Source organism: Mugil cephalus, chromosome 5 (assembly GCF_022458985.1).
Source record: "Mugil cephalus isolate CIBA_MC_2020 chromosome 5, CIBA_Mcephalus_1.1, whole genome shotgun sequence".
Taxonomy (NCBI): domain Eukaryota; kingdom Metazoa; phylum Chordata; class Actinopteri; order Mugiliformes; family Mugilidae; genus Mugil; species Mugil cephalus.
In genome coordinates this window covers 10,974,173-11,001,525 of record NC_061774.1, presented here as the reverse complement: position 1 = coordinate 11,001,525, position 27,353 = coordinate 10,974,173, and the positions used below count along the sequence as shown (strand labels likewise).

The 27,353-nt window shown below is 41.7% G+C and overlaps 1 protein-coding gene across 3 annotated transcripts; it reads left to right on the top strand.

Moving 5' to 3' along the window:
• Nucleotides 1-1,258: 1,258 nt before the first annotated feature.
• On the top strand, nt 1,259-26,800 carry klhl4 (kelch-like family member 4). Of its 3 annotated transcripts, XM_047585974.1 has the most exons (12): nt 1,259-1,381; nt 5,939-6,409; nt 13,588-13,755; nt 14,920-15,056; nt 15,532-15,728; nt 17,892-18,104; nt 19,975-20,161; nt 20,242-20,466; nt 22,563-22,725; nt 23,712-23,924; nt 24,970-25,141; nt 25,448-26,800. In XM_047585974.1, the coding sequence occupies exons 2-12, from the start codon at nt 5,949-5,951 to the stop codon at nt 25,505-25,507; spliced, it is 2,196 nt and encodes a 731-aa protein (XP_047441930.1). In that variant the 5' UTR covers nt 1,259-1,381; nt 5,939-5,948; the 3' UTR covers nt 25,508-26,800. The 3 variants fall into 3 exon arrangements, with proteins under 3 accessions (XP_047441930.1, XP_047441932.1, XP_047441929.1); XM_047585976.1 differs by lacking the exon at nt 5,939-6,409; XM_047585973.1 differs by lacking the exon at nt 1,259-1,381 and having other exon boundaries at nt 5,379-6,409.
• The last annotated feature ends 553 nt before the right edge of the window (nt 26,801-27,353 follow it).

The following is a 27,353-nucleotide window of genomic DNA, read 5'->3' as shown; positions in this document are numbered from 1 at the left end:
GGATAGTACAGAAATTTGGATGGTACACCCTATACCTACTTTGTGTGTAGCATTTAACATTTTGTACATCATATATCTATCAAGCTGATGCTTATGTGCGTACGTCACAAATTTAATAAACAACATTGTCTAATTCTAGCCATTTGTGATTATTAATACGCATAAATGTATTCTTATTTTACTGTCTAGCTTAGACGTCTAGTACGTCTAGTGAATCTTTATCTATAATACTCCACCAAGCTGAGTAGAGCTGGAGATGGCAGTGTTTCACCACTGCACATGAGCCACTGCAATGTCACATGGATTTTGTCATTTAAGAAAAAAGTACAAATGGAAGCAGTGATGAAACGCAAAATGAGATTGGAAAACAGTAAAGAAAGACCATCTTCACTGTACAAACGGTACAAAAGTACCCAGCATTTGTGAAGGCTGACATTGTTTACTAGGTGTTAAATATGGTTTCCAATGGTGTGCTAATATGCTTTTCAAACCACTGCATTCTCTCCATAGGACAACATTTCACTTCACTCTTTTCCACTTAAAAAGAGCAATCACTACTCAGACACCTGTAAGAGGCTGCTTATCGAAAAACATCATCCAAAAGTTAGATTACGCATAGTTTGTTATGCACACGGTAAAGGATAGGATATGAATGTAATAGGATATAAAGTGTAAACACTTTATTTTGCTGACTTAATATTAACATTTCTGAATGTGAATTTATTTGCAGGTTTTTACTATTCAAAATATTATCCCACTTTTCACCAACAGTATATCTCAAGCTTAGTTTAAATGTGTTTTGCAGCTATCCACGTGGTCACTAACTTCAGTAACTTAAATAACTTAAATGATAAAATACATGGATATGGTCCTACGCCACCCAGTGGTTGAATTATATTATACTTTCACACAAATGGCCTTCAAAATCTTGTTGATTCTGTACTGTATTCTTTAAACTCATGTAATAATGTAAATCTTTAAGTCATCTTTAAAGCCTTTATTATTTTTAAGTTACATTACACGGTTGATTCATCTTACTGTAGTACTTCATTTCAACTGGCAACTGTTAAAAATCCTGGCCGCATTAAATTTCATTATCACTAGCGTTACAGAGTTCTACCTCAAACACAGGATGTGATCCCAGTGTTCCTGGTTGCTTGAATGCAATTGTTGTGGAGTGCGGAGGAAGGAAATTATCAGGAGTTTCCTTTAAAAGCGGAAAGTGCCCCTTTCCTCTCTGGAGAAGCAAACATTTCTGCAGTGAAACTGGGACACAGGAGAAGAAAGAGTTGGAATAGTCATGGACATCGTCTCTGCTGGCCATTCATTTTAGAAGATAACTCTACAGTTTGAATCCTGAAGATTAAAATCAGTTCCTCGGGTAAGCAGAGATATTACCAAATGTAGTGTTTTATTTCGTGCAGGTTCTACAAGATATCTGTTATAAATTACCACATGAAGATGGTGTAAGTAAAAGATTTTAATTCAACCTCAAGCTACTTTATTTTATTACACGTTTATTCTGCCTCTGTAACGTACTTTGCGTTGTGTTCAGATGTGCCTGAAATACTTTATGCTGACTCATAACATTGTCTGCTATTTCAGCCATAAATGGGAGACTAAACTTCATTTTCTCATAAATGTTCACTTTGCCTCTTCTCACTTCTGTGTGAGTGAATGCCTGCATATCACTGTTACGCACACCAAGTATTTTTCTATACTGCGCTGAAATTTTTTGTACACACATAAGTACTGGTGAATGCGTCAGCACATATTCTACTGCTTTTTATTTACCGAACTGTAGCCTCTCGTTAGTCACTGCCCAACAAAGCTCAGAATTTGACATGTAAGGCTTTTCTTTCATCTTTGCAGGAAGTATTTATTTTATATTCATGCTAGGATCACGCCGCGAAGGTGGAGTGGGATGCCATTCATGTTTTATGTATCCCACAAAAAAAATCGGAATAATCCGCCGTGCAACCCTATGAGCAAAACGTAAAATAAACATGCTTTTTAAATTACCTGCAGTTTATAGAATTTCTATAGCAGAGCAATTATTTTGCTGCTATTAAGCAATTATAGCAATTTTTTTCTTGATTTACAAAATTACTTTCCACTAATATCATTTATAGGACAACAGCAGACATTTTTTAGGGATTTAGTCATTATAGATTGATTACTAGTGCACGCAGGGCTCATCTGCACATCTTGCACACTCAAAGAATAACTAGCTAAGCACCTAGGCATGTTCAGTGGGGAGGCAGATGTTGGATGATAATGTGGTTTACCACGCCAGTCTGACATCTGACATCTCATGTGTCATGCGGCGTGCAGCCAGATGGTGTCCTTGACTTCTGTAAGAATAAAAGAGGTTACCCAGTGTGATGGCTTGATGCTATACATTAGATCATATCTCACTATAATGGGCTTTCCTCATCATGGCGCATGGAGATTTTCTGGACATGTGCACAGTCTCTACACAAATTATCTTTATGTGACAATATGGATTTTCATCCAAATTTTCATGCATGAAGAATCAGCTTTAATATGCCAGGGCTTGTTTTAATATAGGTGGCTTTATTGGTAGTGAGGAAATTGCTGCGGAATCACCCTTCTCTCTTTTTACTTCATTTTCCAGGCACAACACACCACACACTAAATATAATTAAATTAAAGATAATACTGTAAAAGCAGATTATATGTTGTATTCAAAAAGAAATATAGTGTAGGGAAAAATAAATGCATCTGGGGCACGGAAGGAAAATATCTGTCCAATTACAAAAACACAGGGAGCCCTGCCATTCATGGGTTTATGCATACAACTAATGTTACCTGGGGGGTTAATGACATTTAATGATAAATCACTCTGCCAAAAGGGAACTGCAAGAGATAAAAATAACATTATGAAACTACATAATTAAATTGTGCGTCACAAATTTAACCACAGCAGGCACAGACATTATTTGCATTTTTTTTAATGCTTGTAGTTAAGAGTGAGTGTGAACTACAATTTCATTTTAATTTACACACAATGTACTTGATGTTATCATAGTATTAAATGGACTTGGTTATAACATCACTACCATAGCATAGTGTGAGGAAGATACTCTGGCTTACGATCAATAAATGCTGCACATCAAAAAAAGGCATTTAATAAATGGAATCCATTAATTTAGACACGGAAGATGATCACGATTTCTGTTGTGAAATGGTTCATGTCGAAAGGTGAAGTTCTAACGTACATAAAAACCAAGATGGACTTAGAAAGGAATCCTTGGGACAACTGAAGCAGTGCTTTGGTCCTTTGTTCAGAGTAGCTGCTGTATGCTGCACCTTTTGGCCTAAAATAACATTATATACAGTAAAATAGTTGTATACGCAGAGGAATCCCTGATTAATTATTCAGTGTTTTGGCTGCAGATAAAGAAAACAAGCAATGGATATTGCATGCTCAAATTGCATAGTGAATACATATTCATAAATGTAATTTGTAATGTATACTATTTGTTACTCAAAAATAGTATCGTATTTTAGTCAGTCAGCATTTGTTCGCTAGACCTGCTTAACACATGAGCTACTATGCTATCAGTGCTAACAGGCTGGTTTAAATTTGCCTAGCAACTCAGCTAAGCAGCTCGCTTGCTATAGGTAGGAGCAGTATTCAACTTTAACTACAAAATTAAATTTTACCTTATATTGTTTGACTCAGACATGTTTTGTTTTTGTTTCTTTTTGGTATGAAGCTGTTGCACTGGTTAGTGAATGTGCAGGTCAACAGATGCTTGAACTTGCAGGACAGGATGTATTGCAGCCCTAGTTTCATGTTGTGTTTGGACAGGCATGCTACAGCGTGCACATGATAGGTGTACACTTATGAACTAAACACAAGTAATCCTAATTTAATTCTTGTCCATACACTTCACACAGCTAGTTTCAGGCATTAGTAGTTTCACAGTTTCACAGTTCATCTGAATAATTCATTGACTTGATGATATTTTTAACATGTGATTTTTGACACCAGTGCAGAGAGAATCTCAATTAATTAAAACCGTTTCTAATACTCTTAACAGTTACTGGCAATTCTGATTTAAAGATGTAAGCATTGAATGGCATTTTATCACAATATTTGAATAAATTGACAGAGAATGGAGGCGGTTAGTGGAAGTAATTTTAATATATTTCATAGGTCAAATCAAGGCAATGTCTACATAACATACCAATAATGGGGGCTTAAGCTTGAGATAAATGGTGGACACAATATCTGATTGAGCCCAAATCTGCAGTGGGAGGTAGCGTAGGCGGAGGAAAGCAGTTCAAGTGCAAGGTTCTCTGCTCACTATTGTCATGAAAGTGGAAATTAGGAACACGTACAGGCATTTTCATCTATTTCACAGGAGCAAAAGCTAAGTTAGCTGTGAGTCTGTGATGCACTGATAAAAAAGTCATGGGAGCACATGTATAATAGGTGGCTACAGTGAAAAAACATCAATGCTGTTATTCTATTGCAGAAACCCTTAAATCCTGACCAGACACTATTCTGTATCGAGCAAGTCGAAGATGAATAGACATTTTTGTTCATTTCAAAATCCAATTACCACCTGTCCCATAGGCATGTACAGTTTTCGTTGACAATGGTTTCCTAACAAAGCACTCAAAACGTCAAGATCCAGTAGTGTTGACAGAACACCCTAAAGCATAGCTCAGTACCATGTGTTTTCATACATTCTTGATGCTGTCAGCATGTGCTCGTGTCACTTTGACTTTGAAGTAGGAATTTAGGAATGCTTCTGAGTTCATCCAGAAGCAGGGTTTTGGTATTGTTGAAATGTTTTAAAAAAGGGTTTTCTGATGCCCTGGCTGTGGGAGAGGCGTCTTACTGACCTTGAAGGTTCATCAGTATGTAGTTTTTCACTTGTAGTCACAGGGGGCTTCAAGACAGTGACTGAAGGAGAATATTTTTTCTGCATGGCTACCTACATTGAGACGTTCCCCCTTGGGATTCTGTTTGATGTGAGAATAGCCGACTGCACAGATGCGTGTTGGTGCAAAATTAATTTGCCTTTAACGGTGTGTGCTGGTGTGTGTTGCTTATTTATGAAAGATATATTAATGTATCCCCGTTTTGCCGTTTATGGATGAGCGTGCATGTGTGTATCCGCATACACTGATGCATAACAAGCGCCTGAAACACTCCATATAGCACAGTTAGTAGTCATCCTCCTGTGTCCCTCCTTCAGCAAGCAGTGATTTACTTTGTTAAGGTGTGACCTCATCATCCTGGCTCCCTGACACCCCACCTCCTCCACGCAGCAAGAGCAGGCAGCCCCGTTAGCACACACAAATACAGAAATATACACATACTCGCACAGGGACACACCGAACAGCATCAGAGGGGTCTAGGCAGGGCTCAGAAGATTTTCTCATTTTAGTTCCAGAGTATATGGGTCTGCCTGTCAGAGAGTGCACGTATATATATATGTGTGTGTGTGTGTGTGTGTGCACAGGAGAAAGGAGAAGAGAAGGGGGGGAGAGAGAAAGCGAAACAGAGGAGGCAAAGGGGAGGGAGTGTGGATCATGCATGTGCATTAACTCAGCTCCAGCACAGCAGCAGCAGCAGCAGCAGCAGCAGCAGCAGCAAACAGAAACAGCAGCAGCACAGGAGGGAAAGAAAGAGAGAGAGAAAGACAGAGAGGGAGAGTTGGAGGGAGGGTAGTAGTCTCAGGCACAGGAACAAAAGCTGCAGAGGACTGCTTTCCATCTCCAGTAAAAGAACAACGGAGGAGTAATAGAAGGAGGAGGGGGTGGACATGATAGTAGTGAGACAATAACGGAAGAGAAGGGGCACATTGTAGTCACTGAGGATTGAAACCAAGGCTCTTCTCTTCTTTGCTCTCCATGTTTTTGGGGACTCAACGTACCATTGCCTTCGTCTCCAAAGCCAGAGCAGGATGTCTGTGTCGGGGAAGAAGGAATTTGACGTGAAACAGATCCTCAGGCTCCGCTGGCGCTGGTTTAGCCATTCATCCCAAGGTTCGGCCGGCAGTGGAGGCGGAGGCGTTGGCGGTGTGGGAGGCTACATCCAGCAGGATGGCCTGGACCACAGAGGAACGCCAGTCCAGGGACGACTGAAGAGTCACTCACGGGAAAGGGGCATTGGAGGACTCCGGAAGACTAACAGCCCCGTCCACAGCATCTTGGCGCCTACGCCAGGGCCCACACCTGTCTATGTCAGAGCGGGTCATCAGTCATGGCATCATCAGCAGAACACCATCCAAGGTCTCCAGGTCAATGAGGAGTCTTCAAAGAGCAGTTCCTCTCCCAGCACCACGGGGAAAGAGGACACGGACACTGGCCAAGAAGATGTGAAAAGCAGCACAGAGGAACCTGCAGAGGTGGAGGCCAGAGAGAGGTACGGCTGTAAATAGGTGTTAGAAACTTAAGAGACGGGGTCTGTTGTGCCACGTTAATCGCTAGTCGTTCTAGGCTCGATTATCAGAGATTTTGGAGACACATGGTTCATTTAGTTTTCAAAATGAAAGTATAGCTGCTAAATATAATCGCCATCTTATCTGAACTGCAGCATCATTAAAAAGCAATGGGGTTTGTTGTGATCCGGGAAGATGGACCCGACTTACCACCTAACAGACAGACTTAAATTCCATCTTTAATCTTTTTTTCAAGTCAATCTGCACATAGAGGCTTCAATTAGGCTAAAAATAAATCGTCTGCACAGCTAACATTTTCCAGTTTACTCAGGCTAGTCGGTTGCCACTGTGGCTCACCTGGGGACTGCTCACTTTCATTGTCCACCGCATGTTAGGCAGGATAAACCAATAAAACATCCTTTTAATTATTCATTGCACAGAAAGCCGAGGCCTTTACTGCTCCTTTGTCCGTGTTGTGGTCCAGGTGACATGCACAGAATAGCTTTGCCCGATTCCTCAGAGTATTTCGTTTTTACGTGGCAGACTAATGCTTTCTTCCGGAGTTAAAAGTGGACAGTGAGAAAAAGCCATTACATCACCTTACACATACTGGACCTATAAAGAGAGAAAGCAGTTCTACCATATGAATTATGTAGGCTGCCGACCACAAATATATCCACTTTTTATGCTAAAAGCTATCCTAGCTAGTGGCTGGAACAGGATATTTAAATCAAATATCTCAATGCCAAACTCTCACAAATGAGTTTTCCATCTATAAATCCCACCCCCTGTCTTCCTATGCTGTCTTTCTTGTGATCCTACATCTTCTTCCAGGAAGTAAACAGGTTAGGGATATGTGTGTGTGTGCGTTGGCGTGTGTGCGTGTGTGTGTGCTGCCTGGCTGGCTGAACACTAAAAGCACCTCACATGAAGGATGAAAAGACCAAGTCTCCTTTTATCTCGTCTGTGACATTCTAAGGTTATTGGTCCTTCAGCTTTGCTGTGGGCTTCTGTTCTCTGCACCTGGTGATGAAATGAACAATGGAAGGAAACCTGTTCCTTTGTTTTTATGTAGAGCTCACAGCTAATTCTAAATACATAGCCTTCACCAAAAAAAAAAAAAAAACGTGCCAGTGTGGATTAAGTGACTGCCACAGGCTGTGAATGGTCAGATTCAATGAACAGAACATGAATTATTCTGAGTTAAGATGCAGTTTTGGAATCAACTTGATGTTCTGCTCTTCATGTTGGCATAATTGGCAGATGTTCATGTTTTGGAATCCCTATGTGTGAAACGTGCATGCATAAAAGATGTGCCTCACAGTAAAAATGTGTAACTTACTGGCTCCCGGGGACCTTGAGTTCATGCTGGCCATGTAAAATACAGAGCAGCCGTCATATTTTGACAATAACACTAAAATATTGAAACGGTCCTGCGGTCTGGTCCAACTGCACTTTATTGCAGCTGTACTCATATACGGCAGGAAACTGTGTACGTAAAAAGTTAATTTTCCTTTGCAGTGCATCAAATAATATTGGCAGCTTCCTCTTTCTATGCAAATAATCACCCACTCAGCAAGTGTTTTACATAATTATTGAATCAAGAAATGTTTGAGTTTTGTGGACCGATCTGGAAAAAGAAAAAGCTGGAAATAAGCTGCTTGAGCAGTTATCGGGGAAATACGTATCTGTATGTTGGACAGTCTCACTTCGCTCATGCTCGTCGCGCTTAATGCAGATTACAGCCACTCATTAACTGTGATGGAGTAATTGCTCGGAATGACTTTGGGACAAGTGCAGCATCTGTAGATGTACAGTGCAGCACGGTGAATTAGACCAGTGACTGTGTGACACATCATGGCTCGCATGTTCATCTGCGGCTAAGCAGATGTGTGGATGTCACTGAGATATGCACATTCATTTGCTCCACCAGCTGGGTGGCCCTATTACGTCTCACATCATAAATCCCTGACACATAATTTGTCACAATCCCTCAGGCTGAATCTAGAAGGAGCTCTGCTGGCTGTGAAAAATACAAAAGTTGTATCCTTCCCTCTGTAGTTGGAAAATATGTGTCAGTCATTTGGGGGTGCGTGGCCCCCAAGTGATGAGTTTCATCCACACGGTGTACACAGAAATCCATCCCATCAGTTTTTTTTTTCTCCACGTTTTGATTGATTTGGTTTCTCACCCCTCCAATTATAATAGTTCAGATTGTTGTCAAACTCGATTACCGGCAGAGTCAAAGAAAGCAGCTCATGCTTTTATTATTTTGACAAGCGCATTTTAGCCCGTGGGCTGGGCTGAATAACAGACACACGTTGGTGTTTTAATTCAATCCAGTTTAGCAGCACCACAAGCTACGTCCTACAGGACGATTACACGGTTGAATCGCCACCTTTCAAACACAGTTTCAACGTAAACTCAACATTATATCAGGAGTGGAGGAGGATTTAGTGAAGAACTGTTGTATTACAATGCATTTGTTATAATTAGTGTGCATATGATGTCAGTAAAAATGTGTTACATCTATAAATCATAAAACCTTCAATTCAACTAAACGTTAGCACATTAATGACTTTGGCCGGTTGTATAATGTGGTACCTGCATACATTTAGTTTAATAAGTTATGTTCACATCAGTTTACTGGAAAGTCAGACATTGCACTAAAAAAACGCTTTGTTTATCTTATAGTTAGCTGAATTTTTTATCCCATTCTTAAAATCTGCATTAATATAAACACAAACGTAAAAGGTCAGTAACTCTTATGCTACCTCCAGAACTTAGTCATCTCTTCTCATTTAAGTGACTGCTCGATGTGTAATACCTTGTTGTTCCTCATCCATGCACTTAACGCCCCTACATATCCATATACATGATATTTGCTCTGTCCTCGTGACTCTCATCCAAATAACCTCTCGCTATCGTTGACGCAGAATATACGACTCAAGTTAACCTGAATGGAATGGAAACCCTGACCTCTCCCACATAAACACTAACGGAGGCTTGAGTCAGCGGGTTGTTAGTTTGAATGATATCTCAATTCCCTCTGCACCGCCTTGGAAAAGAAATACCACCATCTCTCCCCCTGTCAGCAGCAGTAATTCAGATATTTGTTGAATGCCTCATAACACCACAGAGCTTATAGGGTCCTGTGTACATCCCGTGGAGGCATCAATAAGATGCAGTAAATTGCAAAGCACGGTATACCTGTTGTGATCTCGAAAGGATGCCCCCAGGGGCTGGGGGGGGTGGGGCTGTTTGATTGCATATAATAAATGGCGAACGTTGTTCTTAAAATTTGCCACATCAGCGTGCACTCTGCCAAAGACCATCTTAGATGGTAGTTACGGACGAAACTAGTTCTGAACGATGCTTTGAGCAGCAGTGAGAAGACATATCGCCCCATTACATGCTGGGCACATTCTCTAATTTCTGCTCAAATACGGATTCGTCTTTTTTTCCCAAATGGACATAATTCAAAGAAAAAAAAAATCCCTGACACGGTTTCCTATTAATTTTACATGGGCTCTCGTAGTGGGGGCCTTGACTTAGTCTAACAGTGCCCTGAGGTACTCGCGTACAGTAATTTGCATTGAAATAGAATCAATCAACAACTGTGGTCAAACTGAAAATATGACAGTGTCGACAAAAAAAAAAAAAATCATAACCTGCTATAGGGAAAATATAAGCACACATCCAGTTTGTTTAATATGCGGATCCATGGGAGGATTTAGGGGAAATCATTATTGAATTATCCATTCAATGATTCTGCTATTTTTACTTTCCTGCCAATAAAAACATTAACATTTAAGTCGCCATTTTTAGATGATCTAACACTGCATAAAGCCTCTAGTAAGCTAAATCTATAAATGATATGAATATGTAGCAGACCACGGGCAACCCACTGCAGCAGTGGTTCAGGTGAATTTGTTAACATCAGATGCAGATAAAATATGGATAATGCAACAATGACCGCACGTCTACACTGTGTAAGTTAACCTGCCATCAGCAAAGCAGCGAGGAGCTTTCTGCTAAGATCTGCACATTTTGCATTTACAGGATGCCCCCAACCCTCAGCCCATGCGTGTGCGTGCGTGTCTTTCCGTCTTTGTGAGGACAGTCATTGACGTAATGCATTCCCTTACCCTTTTACCCCAACCTTAACACACATTCTATACCCGCAGCACATTTCTTTATTTGGCCGTGCTTTGTGTTTTGTGTGCGGAGCAGTCAGGGCCACCCCAGGAAAGTTAGAAGAAGGCCGTATTTCATTTCTGCTAATAGCTGTGTCAGGTTTCCATCACGCTCTCCAACAGAACCGGCAACAATTGCGGGCAGATTCTCGCATTCAGCCCGAGGTCCTCAGCCATCGTTGATATTAGGCAGGTACGGCCAGTTTAACAACGGCATCAGAAGAAAAATATCTGTTGTGAGCCTCGGCTCCTGAGACAGGAGACGTGCAGAGAGAAAAATCTATTTCTGTGCAGAGTTACCACGCCAGTCTCGCTGCCCGGATCAAGTTATTACAGTCAGTGAATATACTTCTCTCCACACAAAGCCCAGTGACAGCACACTGGCTGTCAAATGACAGGGGCATAAAGATCCCGTGGAATGTATAGGCTTGGCATATGCTGTATGAGGCTTTGTGTGAGTTGTTAAATTCTCAACCCAGCACAAGCTACACGGCAGCCTTCTGGGTAAAATGGCTGTTGTAATCCATTTTGAAAGATACATTTCCCATTTGGCCCAGGCAGGCACGACTTTTCCTCTTGCAGAGGGATGAAGTTGACACTAGTTAGAATAAGAGTAAGAGTTTTTCAGCGACACGGCTGACTCATAACCTCTACAGCCAGGGGCTAATCTACGCTGATGAGTCTCCTTAGCGATCTCATCTATTAAACACAAACTACACTGCGTTGTTATTCATTCTGAGTGTCATTTTCATATATTTATTCGCCCGTGTCTCATGGGGGGGGGACTCATAGGGAGTTTGAAATCTTATTCATCTGCACACCAGACATTGTTGAATATGCAACGTCTTTGCGGTGTCTCAGAACCAGGTTGACACATGGTGGTGTGATAGCTGCGAGGTGGTGAGGGGCAAATGATGAGACTTCAGGTGACGTGCACACACTGAAGGAAATCTGCTGTAGGATGAGGTGCGATGGTAAATAAAGCAGCAAAGTCTTCTATTCCATTCCAGTTCATCTGGCTCTGTTTTATGGACTAACTTGTCTTCACTTGTCTTGTTCTGTGAATGCAAAAAGCCTCACTAAAAACGTTCCTTTAGTCTGTGCACCACTAAGAAAAAAATAATCTATATGTTCTCTCAGACTTTCTGTAAATTGTTTAGCAGTGTGCAATGTACAGCATTGTCTGTACAGCAGTTTCTCTGGTGCAAGGTGTTCTGGGGTTTTAGTGCCTCAATAAAATTGGGCTGTACCTCGGATGATCCGACCCTCTAGTGGAAGCGAAATATACACCTCAGAGCAAATTTACTGCTCCCTAGAATGTGATACCAAAGCAATTAGTGTCTGAGAGATTGGTAGGCACGAAAAATCCTTACAGCGTGCTCCGGAGCCAATACAAAGGCAATGCATCTCCGTTTTATGGCCCAGTTGCTTATTCAGTCTCGTTTGGTGTTCCTTCCAAAGACTTTGGAGTCAGTGGGGAATATCGTGACAGGGCAATAAATTACCCTTGCATTTAGCATAAAGTCTCCCAATAAAGATTAGACTATAGGTTGCCGCGGTGACTGGAGAGCAATATAAACAATTCCCGTAGGGGAGGGGTTGTTGTTGTTTTTGGTAATCAAAGAGGAGAAACTTCAGCGCTGTGCTAAAAACTTTATAACCGTGTGCTAATCAGGACGTCAATGAGAGCCAACCCCCCCCCTCCTCCGCTTCCATCTTTTCTTCCTTCCTGCAATATAAATCCTCGTGTGGGCCAATATGTTGCGCTGCCGAGCATTACAGGGTTTTCAGTTCATTTGTATTGACAAATCTGTAACTTTACTAGTTTACGCAGCTCTCATATCAGTGCCTGGGTAGTAACGAATGGGGACATTAACCGTCGCTTTAAATAGCAGTAATGTTTTTTTTTTCTTGAGCGCTATCAGCCTTCACACAGCAGAAGGACCGTGAGATGACAGAAAATTCCCTCTGGGAGACAACTCGGATGTTTATGTAGCATAACAAACAACCCTAAATGTCAATGAGTGGACTTTCTCTGTGAAGGACACCAGAGTGACTGGGCTGCATTATTTGCCATGAGTGCGAGGGATTACTCGGATGCCTGTACAGCAGCATGTAATCTTGCCGCCCGTAGGGACGGGGGACTCAGCCCAGCCACAATGCAACGAGGAACGGCTGGTTCACTTGTTAAGTCCCTGTTTTTGGAAAAAAAACACACACATGCACACGCCGATATGCAGATGCACAGGGGGGACAGACAAAAGAGACACGCACACTCTCCGTCTGGAAAGCAGTTCCATGGATTGTCAGCGCTGGCTTGTCCCGTTGGAGTGAAACGCTTAGTTATCCACTTATGTACGGAGTTTAGTCTGTAACGGTTTTAATTTCAGCTTAGAGTGGCAAGAAAGATGCAGATGCACCATGGGGGAAAAGCGGATTCAGGGGTGCCATTTGTCCAAATAAGCTCTATTGTGTCCTTAATAATTTGTTGCTTATCTCACTGTGTACAGCTATTTATTCATTTATTTATTTATTTGGCTTCACACTTGGACAAGAAGCACAAACAGTGAGAGAGGATGATTGAGTTGTTTAATTAATTTCTGCTACTAAATGAACATTCCTCATTTATTTCTCAAGTGTTTCATGTTCTTTTTTGGTCTATATCTCCTCAAATGAAGTAGTTTAATATATTTTATCATTTTATTTTATTTTCCAGTATCAAAAATTGAATTGTCAACAACCCTAATGCCGTCTTCTGACTATTAATTCAAAGGAGACTACACACCATGTTCCCCTGTGGGAAATGGATTCTGATGCAATGCCAAAATATTATTAATAATGTATATTAAAAGCACAGAGTGTAAAGAGGCTGCAGTTATACAGTCAGGGTTAGTTGCTCGCATCCATTTCTTTTTAATCACACCGCATGTCTTTTCTCTGCCTCCCCCCGCGCTTGTTATCCACAGGTTGGTTCTTAGCACCTTCTCCAGGATGAACACCAACTCCTCTGATGAGTTTTTCCAGGCCACAAATCACGCGGAGCAGACGTTCCGTAAGATGGAGACCTACCTCCAGCACAAGCAGCTGTGTGATGTCCTCTTGATAGCAGGGGATCACAAGATACCAGCTCACAGGTTGGTGTTGCTTCGGTCTGCTTTGATTTTTGTTAATTAACACCTCCATCTACGTTGCACATAAGGAAGCCTGTCAGGATGCATTTCATTGAGCTGGCGATGCAGACATTCCTGTTTTTGGTCTGGATCACAGTTCGCAACAGGTTTTGCCATTTAATCCATCTGGAATCATTAAATGATCTTTGAGATGCGAAACAGGTTTCCTCTGACGTTCAGGTGAAAAGGTGGAACAGTGGAAAGGGGGAATGGATGGAGAGAGCATCTAAATAACCACACTGCTGTTGTCCAATTACGCCTCTGCCCATCCTCATTTCCGCATCGCATTCGATACGCGGAAGAACACTGTGATCCGCTGCACAGAGGTGTCAATATTTGGGTGTCCAGGCCTTGGCTGAATGGCCGAATTGAGCAACTCGCATCATCCCCTTGATGCTCTAAGCCGCTGGGTTCACCGAGTGCATCTGCTTGCATGTCTGTCTACCGATATATTTTGTCAGTTCATCCGGAGCGACTCGTGAAACAGAAACTGGATGGCTCCACAGAGACAGAAAACAAGTATCCCAGTAACCTAGTTGGGTAAACATGGATCTGTGGCTTCATTTTTGTAGTTATATTTCCCTCAGATGTAAAGCAGGGTTGAGTCATAATGAATGACAAATGATATAATAAATATGAGTATTACAAACCATAAAATTGTGGATATGTGGGTGTAGGCTGATTTATTCTCTCAAACGCATTTCCTTGCTGTGACATACGATCTCTCCCTTTCCTTCTTGAATCTAGTTAGTTGTGCGAGCTAGACAAATGAGCTCACGTAATTAGAAGTCTGGTCATCGCAGCTATTAGCAACATGAAGTATGTGAGACGAAATCATTTGTCACGCGGTGACAAAGTGAAATCGCACCATATTGGAGGTGGGGTCCATTTCTTCCTGTGACCTGCATGGTGTAAAAGCACGCAACCTCTATAAATCACTGTAGGAATGGGTGCACTTTCATTTATTACAACTAGATACAATGTACTGAGGATAGATAACTTACATTATAAGGCAGAGCAACATTCGAGGATGTGAAACCCACTCCTGAAATAATCAGCATCTAGATCTCCCGTGGACAGGCAGCGTAATGCAAAGCATTAATTAAATGCACTTTTCCTCCGTGGCAGACTGGTCCTAAGTGCTGTGTCGGACTACTTTGCTGCTATGTTCACCAGCGACGTCAGAGAGGCAAAGCAAGAGGAGATCAAGATGGAGGGAGTGGATCCAGAGGCCCTCAGATCTCTTGTTCATTTTGCCTACACTGGTGAGTGCTCATAAAGACGTTCACTAGCTCTTGTAATAGTTATGAGACTTTCTGAATCCAGCATGATTAAAATGGATCAATAAGAGAATCTGTCGTCAGGCTGACTGACTGGCAGCACTTCAACAGAAAATTGCTTTATGTTAACAGGCAAATTGGCCTTTTGGCAAATCCCCTACCATATATCTGAATCAGAATGTCAACGATTTTACACTGTTGCAAGTAAATCATATTGATTCAGTTTTGTTACAGTAAATACAGGAAAAAGAAACAGCTGAGATCGTTGCCCTGGTATTATTCTTACACCCCGAAGTGTAACTATTACTCTTGAATCTGTATTTAAACCGCAAATACTGGATGTGTTGCCCTTTACCTGATTACCATCACCTGATAATACTTCTTCCAGAGCTGTTTTAGCCGTGGAGCCTCCGCTCAGTCATGTCGTGAAAAACGCATTTCCCTTGTCCTGACATTGCAGGTGTCCTTGAGCTGAAAGAGGAGACCATCGAGAGTTTATTAGCGGCAGCTTGCCTCCTCCAGCTTTCACAAGTCATCCAGGTGTGCTGTAACTTCCTGATGAAACAGCTCCATCCCTCCAATTGCCTCGGAATTCGCTCCTTCGCGGACGCCCAGGGCTGCGTGGACCTGCTCAATGTGGCACATAACTACACCATGGTAGGGCAGCGAGCGGTGCCAGAGCATATTTACAGGGTGGGGTGAATTACTGCATGGGATTCGCACTCTCCGTTGCATGAACACCCACTGGCTGGAAGCTATAACTGCAAAAAGAGGTTTTAAAAATTCAGTTTAATTACATGTGAAAGGCAGCCGCATTGTAGTAGATCAAATTAACTCTGCTCCTCATAATGTAAGACTGACAGGATTCTATTTTTTTTTGCCTCCGCAGTCTATTGCTTTGTGAATTCAGTGCACATTTTGAATATAAATCTGCATGTTATTTAATTTGGTTACGTGCTGTCAGAAAGAGATACCACATTGATTACTGCACTGCCAGGCAGGCAATTATTACATATGTAGTCCTCCCAGGGCTGTGTGCGCTGGATTGAGATTCATCCGTATATTTCTCCGATAATTTCTTGCTGGTCATGCAGAAGTGACGGCGTGAGACAGGCGTTATCTCCTGAAGGACATCTGCTCACCGTGTTTACACAGTCCCCGTCCAAGACCAGGGGGTTAATCTAATCATCAGACTGCACAAGAGGGCCAACTTCCTGTTCAATCACCTCAGTAATGAGCGGGGAGAGCTGTGGGCTTCCTGCAAGACTGTCCTCTGCGTTCTGAGTGGACCGAGTTGTGTTTTGATAAGCTTGGTTTCCCTAGCTGGGCACGGCAGCTCTGCTTCTGACATCCTTTTCCTTTAGTGGGGAGCTGCCCTTTTGATGTTGATGAGTGCATACAAATGTAGTGTTTCATTATTTGCGTTGGCAGTAGTTCTTTTCGTCAACAGAACTCTCAATAAATAATTTAGATTTTTGACATAACAAATCCCAATTTTTTCCAAAGATAATTATGGCAGTCTGCTCTGGCCAGCCTCTACAAAATGAAGTGGAAATCAGAAAGTTCCTGGAAGGTAATTGTTCCGGACTGGATTGCGATTAAGCATCAGCGTTCCTCCTCCTCCTCCTCAAAAACATCGGTATTTACACAATTACACTTATGCGGTATTTAAATCAATTAGTCTCCTCTCCCGCTGATCTTGTTTTCCAAGCCATTTACTCACAAATGAGTTTGCCAGCATCTAAAAACATGTCGTTTTAAATGGCTATAGAACAAACTTGCTTAAGATTTCAGTTTTGTTGTCAGCTGTTCTGGTAGGTAATTACAAATAATTGGTCTAAAGCAAACGGCAAAGAATTGGAAAGAATTCTTCCTCAGCTTTACCACCAGAGATCAATAGATGTCTCTCATTTCATTAAGGCTGTCCGTGTTAAGCTCTTTAAACCACTCTCATAATAGATTGGACCAAGACACTGTAATTTGCTGCAAGTTGATGATCAATAGCGCGCTTGTTTTTTTGTAACTGTTGAGCACCCACTCGAGAGTGAGGACTTGATTTGTCAAAGTTAGCGCAACGGCTTAATAATTAATGCTGCGTTGGCTTGTTCAGAGAGTAAACAGGACCGGATCATAGCCAAAGATTGCCCTGCATGTCTGCCATGTATTTAAATGCATACAGGAGGGAGAGTGTTTTATAGATCATCTCTAATGGAACTGCCCAGAGACAAAGACCTTGGAGAGGTAACCATGCAGTGCCGTAATACTGCCTGGGCCTTTGGCCAATAAATGGAAGATTAATCTTTTGGAAGGCCATAGAAAACAGCTTCCACAAAACTTAGAGTTGGACACTGCTTTTGGTGGGATTGTTACGGTGGTTAGCTGAGCTTTGCTGTTTCTCATCAAAAAGCTTCTAACGGCTTAATGGTATCGTGTACAATCAGCAGCAAAACTGCCTTAAAAGCTTATGAAGAAGATTTTCGGGGAGTACTTCATGCCAGATTGATTTGCAGTCTGTTGTTGTATGGATCATTTTATCTCAAGAGCTAAGTGAAACAGACGACAATTTCATGTCTTCGGTCAAAACTGATGAGTAACAGAGAGAGAGAATATCATGGGTTGTGGGTTATTGTCGATAGAGACCTCCAAACTGGCGCTCTCTATCTGCTAGCATTCATTTTTCTCTGCTCCTCCGTCCTTGTGCCACTGGGCCCTCGTAGGTATAGTAACACACGCGCGCGCACACAAATTGCTGCACCAAGCGTACTCCTCGGCTAATAACTGATGATTATCTGTCTCCTCCGTGTCTCCTCTGTGTTCCAGGAACACTTCCTGGAGGTCATTCAGAACCAAGAGTTCCTGCTGCTCCCCACGGCTGAGATTGTTAAGCTGCTCTCCAGCGATGACATCAACGTTCCCGATGAAGAAACCATCTTCCAGGCTTTGATGATGTGGGTGAGGTACGACGTGCAGCACCGACAGCAGGACCTTGGGGTGCTTCTCGCTTACATCCGCCTGCCTCTTCTTCCCCCGCAGGTGAGACAGCTAAGGATCGGTACTTAGTCTGTAAGTGGAAACTCAAGACTGCCCAAGACCTCTGTCTGCTCTCATAAAGTGAGATATACTGACTGCTCAGACCTTCTCTCAGAGTTGACCGCTGACAGGCCATGAACGACTGAATGATGACTTAAGAAAAAACTGGTTTCCCTTTGACATCCCAATTTACATAACATCAAACACAGACAAGGATGTTTGGCAGTTATGAAGCGTGAAAATATCGCCCCTATTGAATAATGCCTCTTTGTTTCTGTGCTCATGTAAATTAATTTGTTTATTGTCAACAGATGCACAAATCTGGCACGAATGCCCGCGAAAAAAAATTAAATGAATAAATGTTTTTATGAATGACAAAATATGCGGAAAATGTGAGCCAATACATAAGTTATTTCATCCGTTGGCCTGGGAAAATGCTGTTTGCTGCGAGGCAAATAAACAACGCGAATGAATCATCGTTTTTGTCAAACTGCACTGTTTTTTAAGATGAGCGGAGCGGCGCTGCCAAGATTTGAAGGGAGAGCAAGATCAATAAATGAGGTTAAAATCAACTTTAAAGTGAAAATGGAGTGCGTGGAGACATGTTCAGGAAAACGTCTGAAAAGCAACCTCTTCAATCTTCAAAGACCTATTTACATATTTAACACGGAAACAGTATAATTACTTTTGCATGTACTGACAGGTGCAAACGACACGGACTAAACTCATAGGAATAATTTTTTGCAATAATTAGCTGAAAATAATTTACTTCAGTCCAAATAAACAGACAAACAAGAACATGTTTATGCACCAGGATCTAATGAAAATGGTCTTGCAAGATATTGATCTTTGATTAAGGTGCTGAGTTACAGCATGATATGTGCGAATATGTGTGCCTGTTGTGTTGTGTTGTGCTGACTATTAAGAATATTGGTTTGTCCCAAGCAGCAACCTCCAGGTCTGAGCGATGAAGCCCGTGTGGAAGTGCAAAACACTGTAGTTCATCGAGTGGCCACTTGAGGCTGGCTTCAAAAGGGACCAAATACCCATGTTAAAAAGCACATCTTAACAGCGTTATTAAACATGTTTAGAAAAAAGGTTTTTGTCTTAATAGTTTATTTCACTACTTATGACATGATTTTTTCTAACCCATTCATTTATTTTTTATTAAAGTTTAAATTCTGCGTAGTTAAGGGCGTCCCCGCTTTGCTACCAGCAGTAGCCTGAGCTGACAGGTAGAGGAGGGGTTGAGTGGGTGGGTCTCAACTTCTGACACAACCCCGCCCCCCACGTCCATATTTGGAAAATCCGTGGGTGGGTGGGGTAAAGGTCATCTAATATGGCGACCCCAATCTCCGCCCACTTCAGGCTTCATTTTCGAGGTTCAGAATCCAATGGGTGATGTCATAGTATCTGTAGTATGTCCATAGTTTATACAGTCAATGGTTTGTCCAAGGTACTATGCAAGCCAGGTATAAAATAATAACCATCTTCCTAATACAATATCAGGAAAAATGGTCAAAATGTTATGCCTGGTCTCTCTTGTGCCTCCAAAATAGTTGTGACTCATCAGAGAATGGACATGGGCCTTCGGAGGATGTCCTGTGTCTGAAAACAGGATGTTGTTAGTGGGGCCTTTCAGTCCTATGGTTTGAGGGGAGGATCAGGCCTGTGGATCAGGCTTGGTCCAGTGCATCCCATAGATACTTGATCAGTTTCTGGTGGTACATGTCTAGGTCCAAAGTTTTCCCAGTAGATGACTGAATTCTCACAAGATGGTCAATGTTATTCACTTCTCCTGTCAGTTGTTTTAATGTTGTGGCTGATTAGCGTAGGTTTCTCTGCATGTTTTAATGCGTTCTCTTTTATGTAGCTCCTTGCGGATCTGGAAAACAACAAGATGTTCTCTGACGATCTGGAATGTCAGAAGCTGCTGATGGAGGCCATGAAGTACCATCTCCTGCCCGAAAGACGCCCCATGTTTCAGAGTCCCAGGACCAAACCCAGGAAGTCCACTGTGGGTGCACTTTACGCTGTAGGAGGCATGGACGCTACCAAAGGTATAGCTCAAATGCACTAGTTGTCAACTCACAGCAGCAGTTTGACTTTAATACTTTGAATTTAATACCTTTTAATGTAGGCTCCACCACTATAGAGAAGTACGACCTGCGGACGAACACTTGGGTCCAGGTGGGAATCATGAATGGACGCCGGCTGCAGTTTGGCGTGGCAGTGATAGACAACAAGCTGTATGTGGTTGGAGGGAGAGATGGACTCAAGACGTCCAACATGGTGGAGTGCTACAACCCCATCAACAAGGTGTGGTCCACCATGCCCCCAATGTCAACACACAGGCACGGCCTTGGTGAGTGTTTGTCTTGGCAGACGTCTGTACTCCAGATTCTTTCACTAAAAAAGAAAACTGATACACTGATTAATTTACACTGCCATCTAGCTTTGACAACAGGACTTTGTTTGAAGCAGGGGTCTTCAACGTTTTTCAGGTCAAGGTCCCCAAACTGATGGACTCGACCTAGTGCTATTTATAAATATATATTATTATTATCATTATTTTTCATTCAATATTAAGCCGTCCCTTATCCTTTCACCAAAATATGTTGGGTTCACGTTAATGGATATTTATTAGTTATTTTTTTAGTTTATTTAAAAATTTTTTTAGTTTTATTTTTTAACTACTTTTTTATTTTGTCCACAGATTGTAACTAAGCACAAATTAATTTAGCACAAAGTTAAAGGTATTGGTTTAACCCCTTTCACAGACAAGTCACAGACTGCTTTCCAAAAAATGTAAAAAGAAAAATGAAAAGCACTGCTGACAAAAGAGCTCTGTAAATAAATCTGGTAAAACCCCACAAACTCACATCTGCTCCCATATGTTTTAGCTGTTTTTCAAGGAATATAATATATATTTCACTAAACACGCGATTTTCAAATCAAATTTTTGTTCATTTGCCTTGTAATTTTCTAAAACAAATGAGTTACTATTTCACAGAAAAGCAGTTGTTACCATTCATAAAAACATACATTTTTTTTCTAACATTTAAGGAAATTGTCTTTCAGTAACATTCAGTAATTATGACTTCCGACGACGTTAAACAGAATTCTTTTCAGGGTTTTGGGGTTTGAGCTCAGTCAGGGAACCCGCTGTTATGAGACATCAACAATCGCAGGAAGCCTGCTCGGTAGGGTCACAAATGGTATGCTCAAAAAAAAAAAGAAAAATCACACATTTCTTTGACACAGACCTTTGATATTTTCCCATTCCCCTATCAAAGCTTGGCAAGCTGTGCTGGCCCTGCTCTTCCTTACCCTTCCCTGCCCAATAAATCTCATATCAGAGGGGTTTTGATTCACAGTTGAAACAGGTCTGAGTAACAGAACAGGGAGATCTTGTCAAAGCATTCAGCTCACACGCCCAGTGTGGTCGGAGGTATCAGCGAGCCCAGGAGATCACACCATACAGATTACCTGTGCTGTCTTTGATCCTTCCTGTAGCAAATATCTCTCGCTGCTTTGCTTATCTTCTGCATATTTTCAGTCTGAATATATTTGAAGTTGGTATCGACCAACATCCCTGCATGGTAATTTCCTGCTGTGTGCCTTGTGGGTGAAGACAAGAAAAAGAGTATGTCTTTTTTATTCCAAAAGCACCAGTTGGTAATAAAAAAAAAGAAAAAAAAGAGAAGCTTCACTAGCAGAACTATTTCTGTTTGACAGTGTTAATGTTATTCCCTGAATGTGGTCTTGCCCTCGCGTTCCCTCGAAATAATTGAACTCTCACCAAAGGAAATAAGGCTTGTAATATAAAAATCCATTGTGCTAAAACATCCTCTGCATTGTTGCTGGCGAAAACCGCTTTCCTCTGTGACTTGGGAATGAGGAATAACAATGTAGTTTTATAGTCTTCCTGTTTTTCTGAATAGGTTTGGTCAGCTGGATGACTCATGCCGCTCAGTCCTAAAATGGGAGATGTACCGTAGCTTGGCCGCAGCTCTTTTCAAGAACTGTCGAAAATGGAAAGAGTTTCATTTCATGTTTTTTTTTCATTGATTATTCACTGACATGTGGTTTATATTTACATTTGTGCACCACCAAAATTGAAAAAAAAACAGTCATTTTTGTGTCGTTTATCCTCAGTGAGTCATATGACAGAACATGGCACTCAACACTTGAATGAAAATATTTAATATAATAAAAGTAATGGTTAGAGCACCTACTGTGCGCAATATAGAGAATTGAAATACATGATGTAAATTGAACCGCAACACAATTCATTATGTATTTATGGAGTACAAGTAATTACGGAGACACTATGTGTTGGCTTTTCAACAAACACATCAACATGGAAATATAAAACTCCAAGTGGTGGCCTGACAGCACCGTTCATCCCTTCAAACAAATCTTTTATCTAACCTGGATCTCTCGTCTCCGTTCGTGTAGGTATTGCTGTGCTGGAGGGGCCCATGTATGCTGTGGGAGGCCACGATGGCTGGAGTTATCTGAACACGGTGGAACGCTGGGACCCGCAGGCAAGACAGTGGAACTACGTGGCCAGCATGTCCACACCGCGGAGCACCATGGGAGTCACGGCTCTCAACGGAAAGTATGTCGCGCCGCCTCCTTATTGTTGAACCGTCCCAGCGTGCGACCTCACTTCACTGTTGTGTCTCTGTTTCTCAGTAAACACGCACGAGGCAATTAAATACGGCAAAAAAACAAAAAGCCAGTAGTTAGCAGTAGTTGTTTAAGCTTTGTTGAAAAGTTGTTTATTTCAGTGCTATAGTTACTGTGCTGTTTCCTGTTTCACATCAAGTTTTATTGCAAAATCTTAACTTCCTAGTGTGGAATCATTTGTGAGTTCACTTCCACACGGTGCAAAAAATGAGTTGAAAACTCAAAAATCTTCATGCACATGCTTTGTTCTGATAACGGGTCAGAATCTAATTCATTATTTCCAACAGAAAGTGGAGTTTTACTGTGCTATTAGTCTCTGTCTGACAGCATTGTGCTTCTTGAATGGCTTTGTGGTCTGTGTGAGATAAACTAAAGCACGGTTGTGCAGCAGTTAGCAGCTCAGAGCAAACGCTACTCTGATTAGTGTCGTCATTTATACTGTGTAGTCTGGACTCTATAAAAGCAAAAGCACTTAATGTATTTGTATGTGTTAAAGGCATTACAATGCACTTTAGAAGTAAATTAAGCAAAGAACAGAGCAGCTCTAATTGTGTTTGTGTACCAGAGGAGAAAATAGGCTGCTGTTCTGCTACATCCAGTATTCAGTGCTGAGTTATTTTTGCAGCTGGGTCAAAAATAGACAACAAGTAAGCTATTTCCCTCGCCCCTGCTTTCTTGATGTTGGTCTTCAAGTACTTAAATCCCTGATGTGATCTTTCTGGAACGCTCAACAAGAGGGCCTTCAGGGGAGAAACGCTATCCACCGCTCACTACTGCGTCTTCTAAAAGTCTCTCACGTTATCACTGTCCTGTCATTGTTTTTGTCATTGTTTGACAAGTGAGTTACTTCTGCGCTCATTTTGACTTCACATTCTCGTCAGGCGTGTTTTTGAACCGTTTTGTTGATTTCCTCAGATTGTTTGCTGTGGGCGGTCGTGACGGCAGCTCGTGCCTGAGGTCCATGGAGTGCTTCGATCCGCATACCAACAAGTGGAGCATGTGTGCGCCCATGGCCAAGAGGCGAGGAGGAGTGGGCGTAGCGACGTACAACAACTTCCTGTATGCCGTGGGCGGACACGACGCGCCCGCCTCCAACCACTGTTCTAGGCTCTCCGATTGTGTCGAGAGGTCAGTTTATGTTTCTGCTCGGGAGAAAACACACAAACACGAGGCTGCGTTTGGATTGCTGCTGATGGGGCTCGGTAATGGGTGGGGTCAAGCTTATTGACATTTTCTCATGAGAACAAAAGGCAGTTAAACTCTTGATCCCCACCCTCTTCCTGCATTTTGAGACACGCCTGCATTATACTGCACGACAGTCAATTGAACAGATGGTAGGTATTAGGCCTGGCTTTACTTTGTAGTGTCTGGCACCATCTGGTGGCCACGGTGTCCTCCTGAATCTGCACCTGAGCTAAGCAGGTTGGAATAATTTAGTGGGATGGAAGTGCAGATATCATTTGCACAGTTATCATATTAATAACAAACAAATGACATAGATTTAATGTCTCTTGTCTTGATTTAGTCAATGTGACAAAAGACACTGGAAAACATTTGCCCTCATTTGTGTTAAGCGAGTAATGAGTAAAGTAATTTAACTTTTAAATTCATGCATTTGATCCTCACTATCTAACTAAAGAGTCTTATACTCCCTTTAACCAACATATTATGCTAAATAATCCGTCCTAGCATGGTAAAACTGCTACATATTCATGTGATTGGGGCCTTTTAACTCATTTTTATTATGTGTAGTTGATCTACTGTTTACATAAATATGCAGTAGTCGAGGACATCTATGCAGATCAAGTTCTGTCACATAATAATTAAAAATATTTGCGCTCGCACCGACATAAAGCCTCATGGTAATGAGACGCAACTGAGTCTCTGAACATTTGAGTGACTTTATTTTATCTGGAATCATACAACACAAACCACACTCTCAATCTCTCCCTGGGCCCAGCGTGCATCAGCTGCTGTTCAAAAGTGCGACACTTTCCTTTCGTTTTGCCTCCCTGCACTGAGAAGAATTCACCAGCGACCGTTAAGACGACCGTGATTAAAGAGGGTGACCGCAAGGGCGCTCCAGTTGGCGTAGTTTTCCTCTCGAGGATGGGCCTTATCTGATGAACGCAGTTTTTTTTGCTTTTATCTGACCCCAATATTGCAATTACAGGTATGACCCAAAGACGGACACGTGGACCACGGTGTCTTCCCTCAGCGTTTCCCGGGACGCCGTGGGCGTTTGCTTGCTAGGCGACAAGCTTTACGCGGTGGGCGGATACGACGGGCAGTCTTACCTGAACACGGTCGAGTCCTACGACGCACAGAACAATGAGTGGACGGAGGTAAAAAAAAAAAAAAAAAGAAAAATGGATTTTTCCTATTCCAGAACTAGTCTTTGGTGAACTTTTGATCTTTAAAATTGTTATTTTTGTGCTAAAAACGTGTAACATCAGGGCTCTTGCTCATTCCTTAACACCCTTCACCGCATAAGTCTGGTAAAGACAGAGAAGCTCATCAATGTTTTATAGCTTGCTTTTCCTTTTTTCTTTTTTTGGCCACTTTAACCCTCTAATCTGCATGAAGTAAAAGGGGATTATTTTTTTTTTCTGAAGACAGCCTGCATGTTAACCTTTTCTGTCTTCCTGCAGGAGGTCCCTCTCAACATTGGCAGGGCAGGTGCCTGCGTGGTGGTGGTGAAATTGCCTTGAGGTTTTTTTTTTTTTTCATACGACAGCACGGGAAACGAATGAGAGAGCAGCAAAGACGATCGGACGAACTAAACAGCAGATCAAGGACGCATCCTTCGAGAGTATTTTCCTTTTCTTTTTTTCCTTCAACTCGGCTCTTCAGATTCTTTCAGAGGAAAACACAGACGGTCAGACAGAGCCTTGCCCATAAACCATTGTTTCTATCATTAGTGGACATGCCTGCCCACTGGCGAGGACTTGTTCAGAAACTGGACCCCCACTCCACATTCTCAGAATTCTCAACCGATCAAGAATTTTCACAGACTTGGCGAAGCTGTAGCAGATCAGTGCCAAGTCTTTGTTGTCCTGGTTTGTTATGCTAGTTTTCTGAAGGAAGCTCTGTGAATGTTAAGATTAAATGTAAAAGTTTTCATTTTGAGTAAACTCCAGGTTAGTTTACATTTATACATTTCTTATCGGTGCCATCTCACACAGTATATTTTTGGGTTTATATGTCCCTTTTTAGCCAATATAATGAACATTGTTATAATAAACAGATGTAACTATGTAAAAGTGTCTTTCCTTAACGGGTGGTCTGGACTGATTCTTACTCTTTAGTGAAAGGAGACCACTGTGAACTAGAATGAAGAAGAGCGGGAATGGGGTGAACTTTTTGCTGAATAATATATTTGAACATTTTCTTGATTCTTTTTTTGTTTTGTTTTTAGCTTGTAGCTACAGAACACCAAAGTCATTTGCTTGTCTTAGATGTCTTGTTACACACTATATGAAGGTTTACAAAATTGTGAATTACAGAAAATATATCATATTGATATTTCACACTGCTGTACAGGTTTCTGTGATCTTTCTCAATTTGCGTTAATGGACTCATGCCTCAGCCAGTGCCCTCTGGTGACCGCAGTCACTCTTATTCATTTGGTTTTACTTTTGGGCATGCGAGCTGAGCAAATGTCTCATTTGATTTATACAATATCACTTGCTCTTCTGTATTTTTAATGCCTTCTTTATCATGTAGAGCGTTTTCACTCCCGCAGCTCGACTTTTGGATTAACCCTGAAGAAACGACAAAGAGGAACCAGCTTTATTAATTCGACTCATTACAATTTTTACATTTGTAATTGATTGTTCCGCTCAAAAGAATATTAAACATTACCAACTTGTTCAGAATGGAATCAATTTGTAACTGTAATTTTAAACATGTTTTTGGGCCAAATGTTACTTTTAATGTTTTTAAATCATGATTTTGTACAGCATGCAAACCTGTCAATAAAAAGGACTTCAGTCTTCTCTGCATGTTCAGCGCTGTGGCCCCACAGCCGGTCAGACTTTGATTCCTCTTGTTGTTCTGTAAACAAAAGTAAACAAAAGTGATTCTCTGACTAAACAGACTCCAAAGCCGCTTTGCTGTCAGCATTAACCTTAGCTTTTGTTCTCGTGTGGCACCCGCTCTTTGAATCGAGCAAGTGTGTTTGCTGATATCGCTCTGTTCTTTTTTCCATCAACAAACTAAGGAGCAACTGCTTTTGCTTGCCTAGGATTTTTTTTTTTTCATTCTTTGCCGTCCAAATAGCCCCCTCCCCTCCTCCCTCCTCTAACTTGTTTGGTAAGGTTTCAATCAGTTCCACAAGCAAAATATTGACTTACGTGTCCACATGTGCAGGTTTTAATTCAGAAACCAGGGGATGCCTTTAAAATAATATTAGACGCACGTCGGGGTAAAAACCCTCTTGCACATACCTCATTTGACGTAAAGGTGAATTCTCTCCAACTTTCTATTTCTGCTTATCTGCATCTCCCTCTGTCAGATCTCATAAGGGAAATCAATAAAAGGATGATAGCTTTCGCC

Bases quoted from the DNA above. Each gene is read 5' to 3' on its own strand.
- klhl4 (XM_047585974.1), top strand. From the start codon at position 5,949: ATGTCTGTGTCGGGGAAGAAGGAATTTGACGTGAAACAGATCCTCAGG. The intron at 6,410-13,587 runs GTACGGCTGTAA...TGTTATCCACAG, and splicing joins GAGGTGGAGGCCAGAGAGAG to GTTGGTTCTTAGCACCTTCT. The intron at 15,057-15,531 runs GTGAGTGCTCAT...CTGACATTGCAG, and splicing joins TGTTCATTTTGCCTACACTG to GTGTCCTTGAGCTGAAAGAG.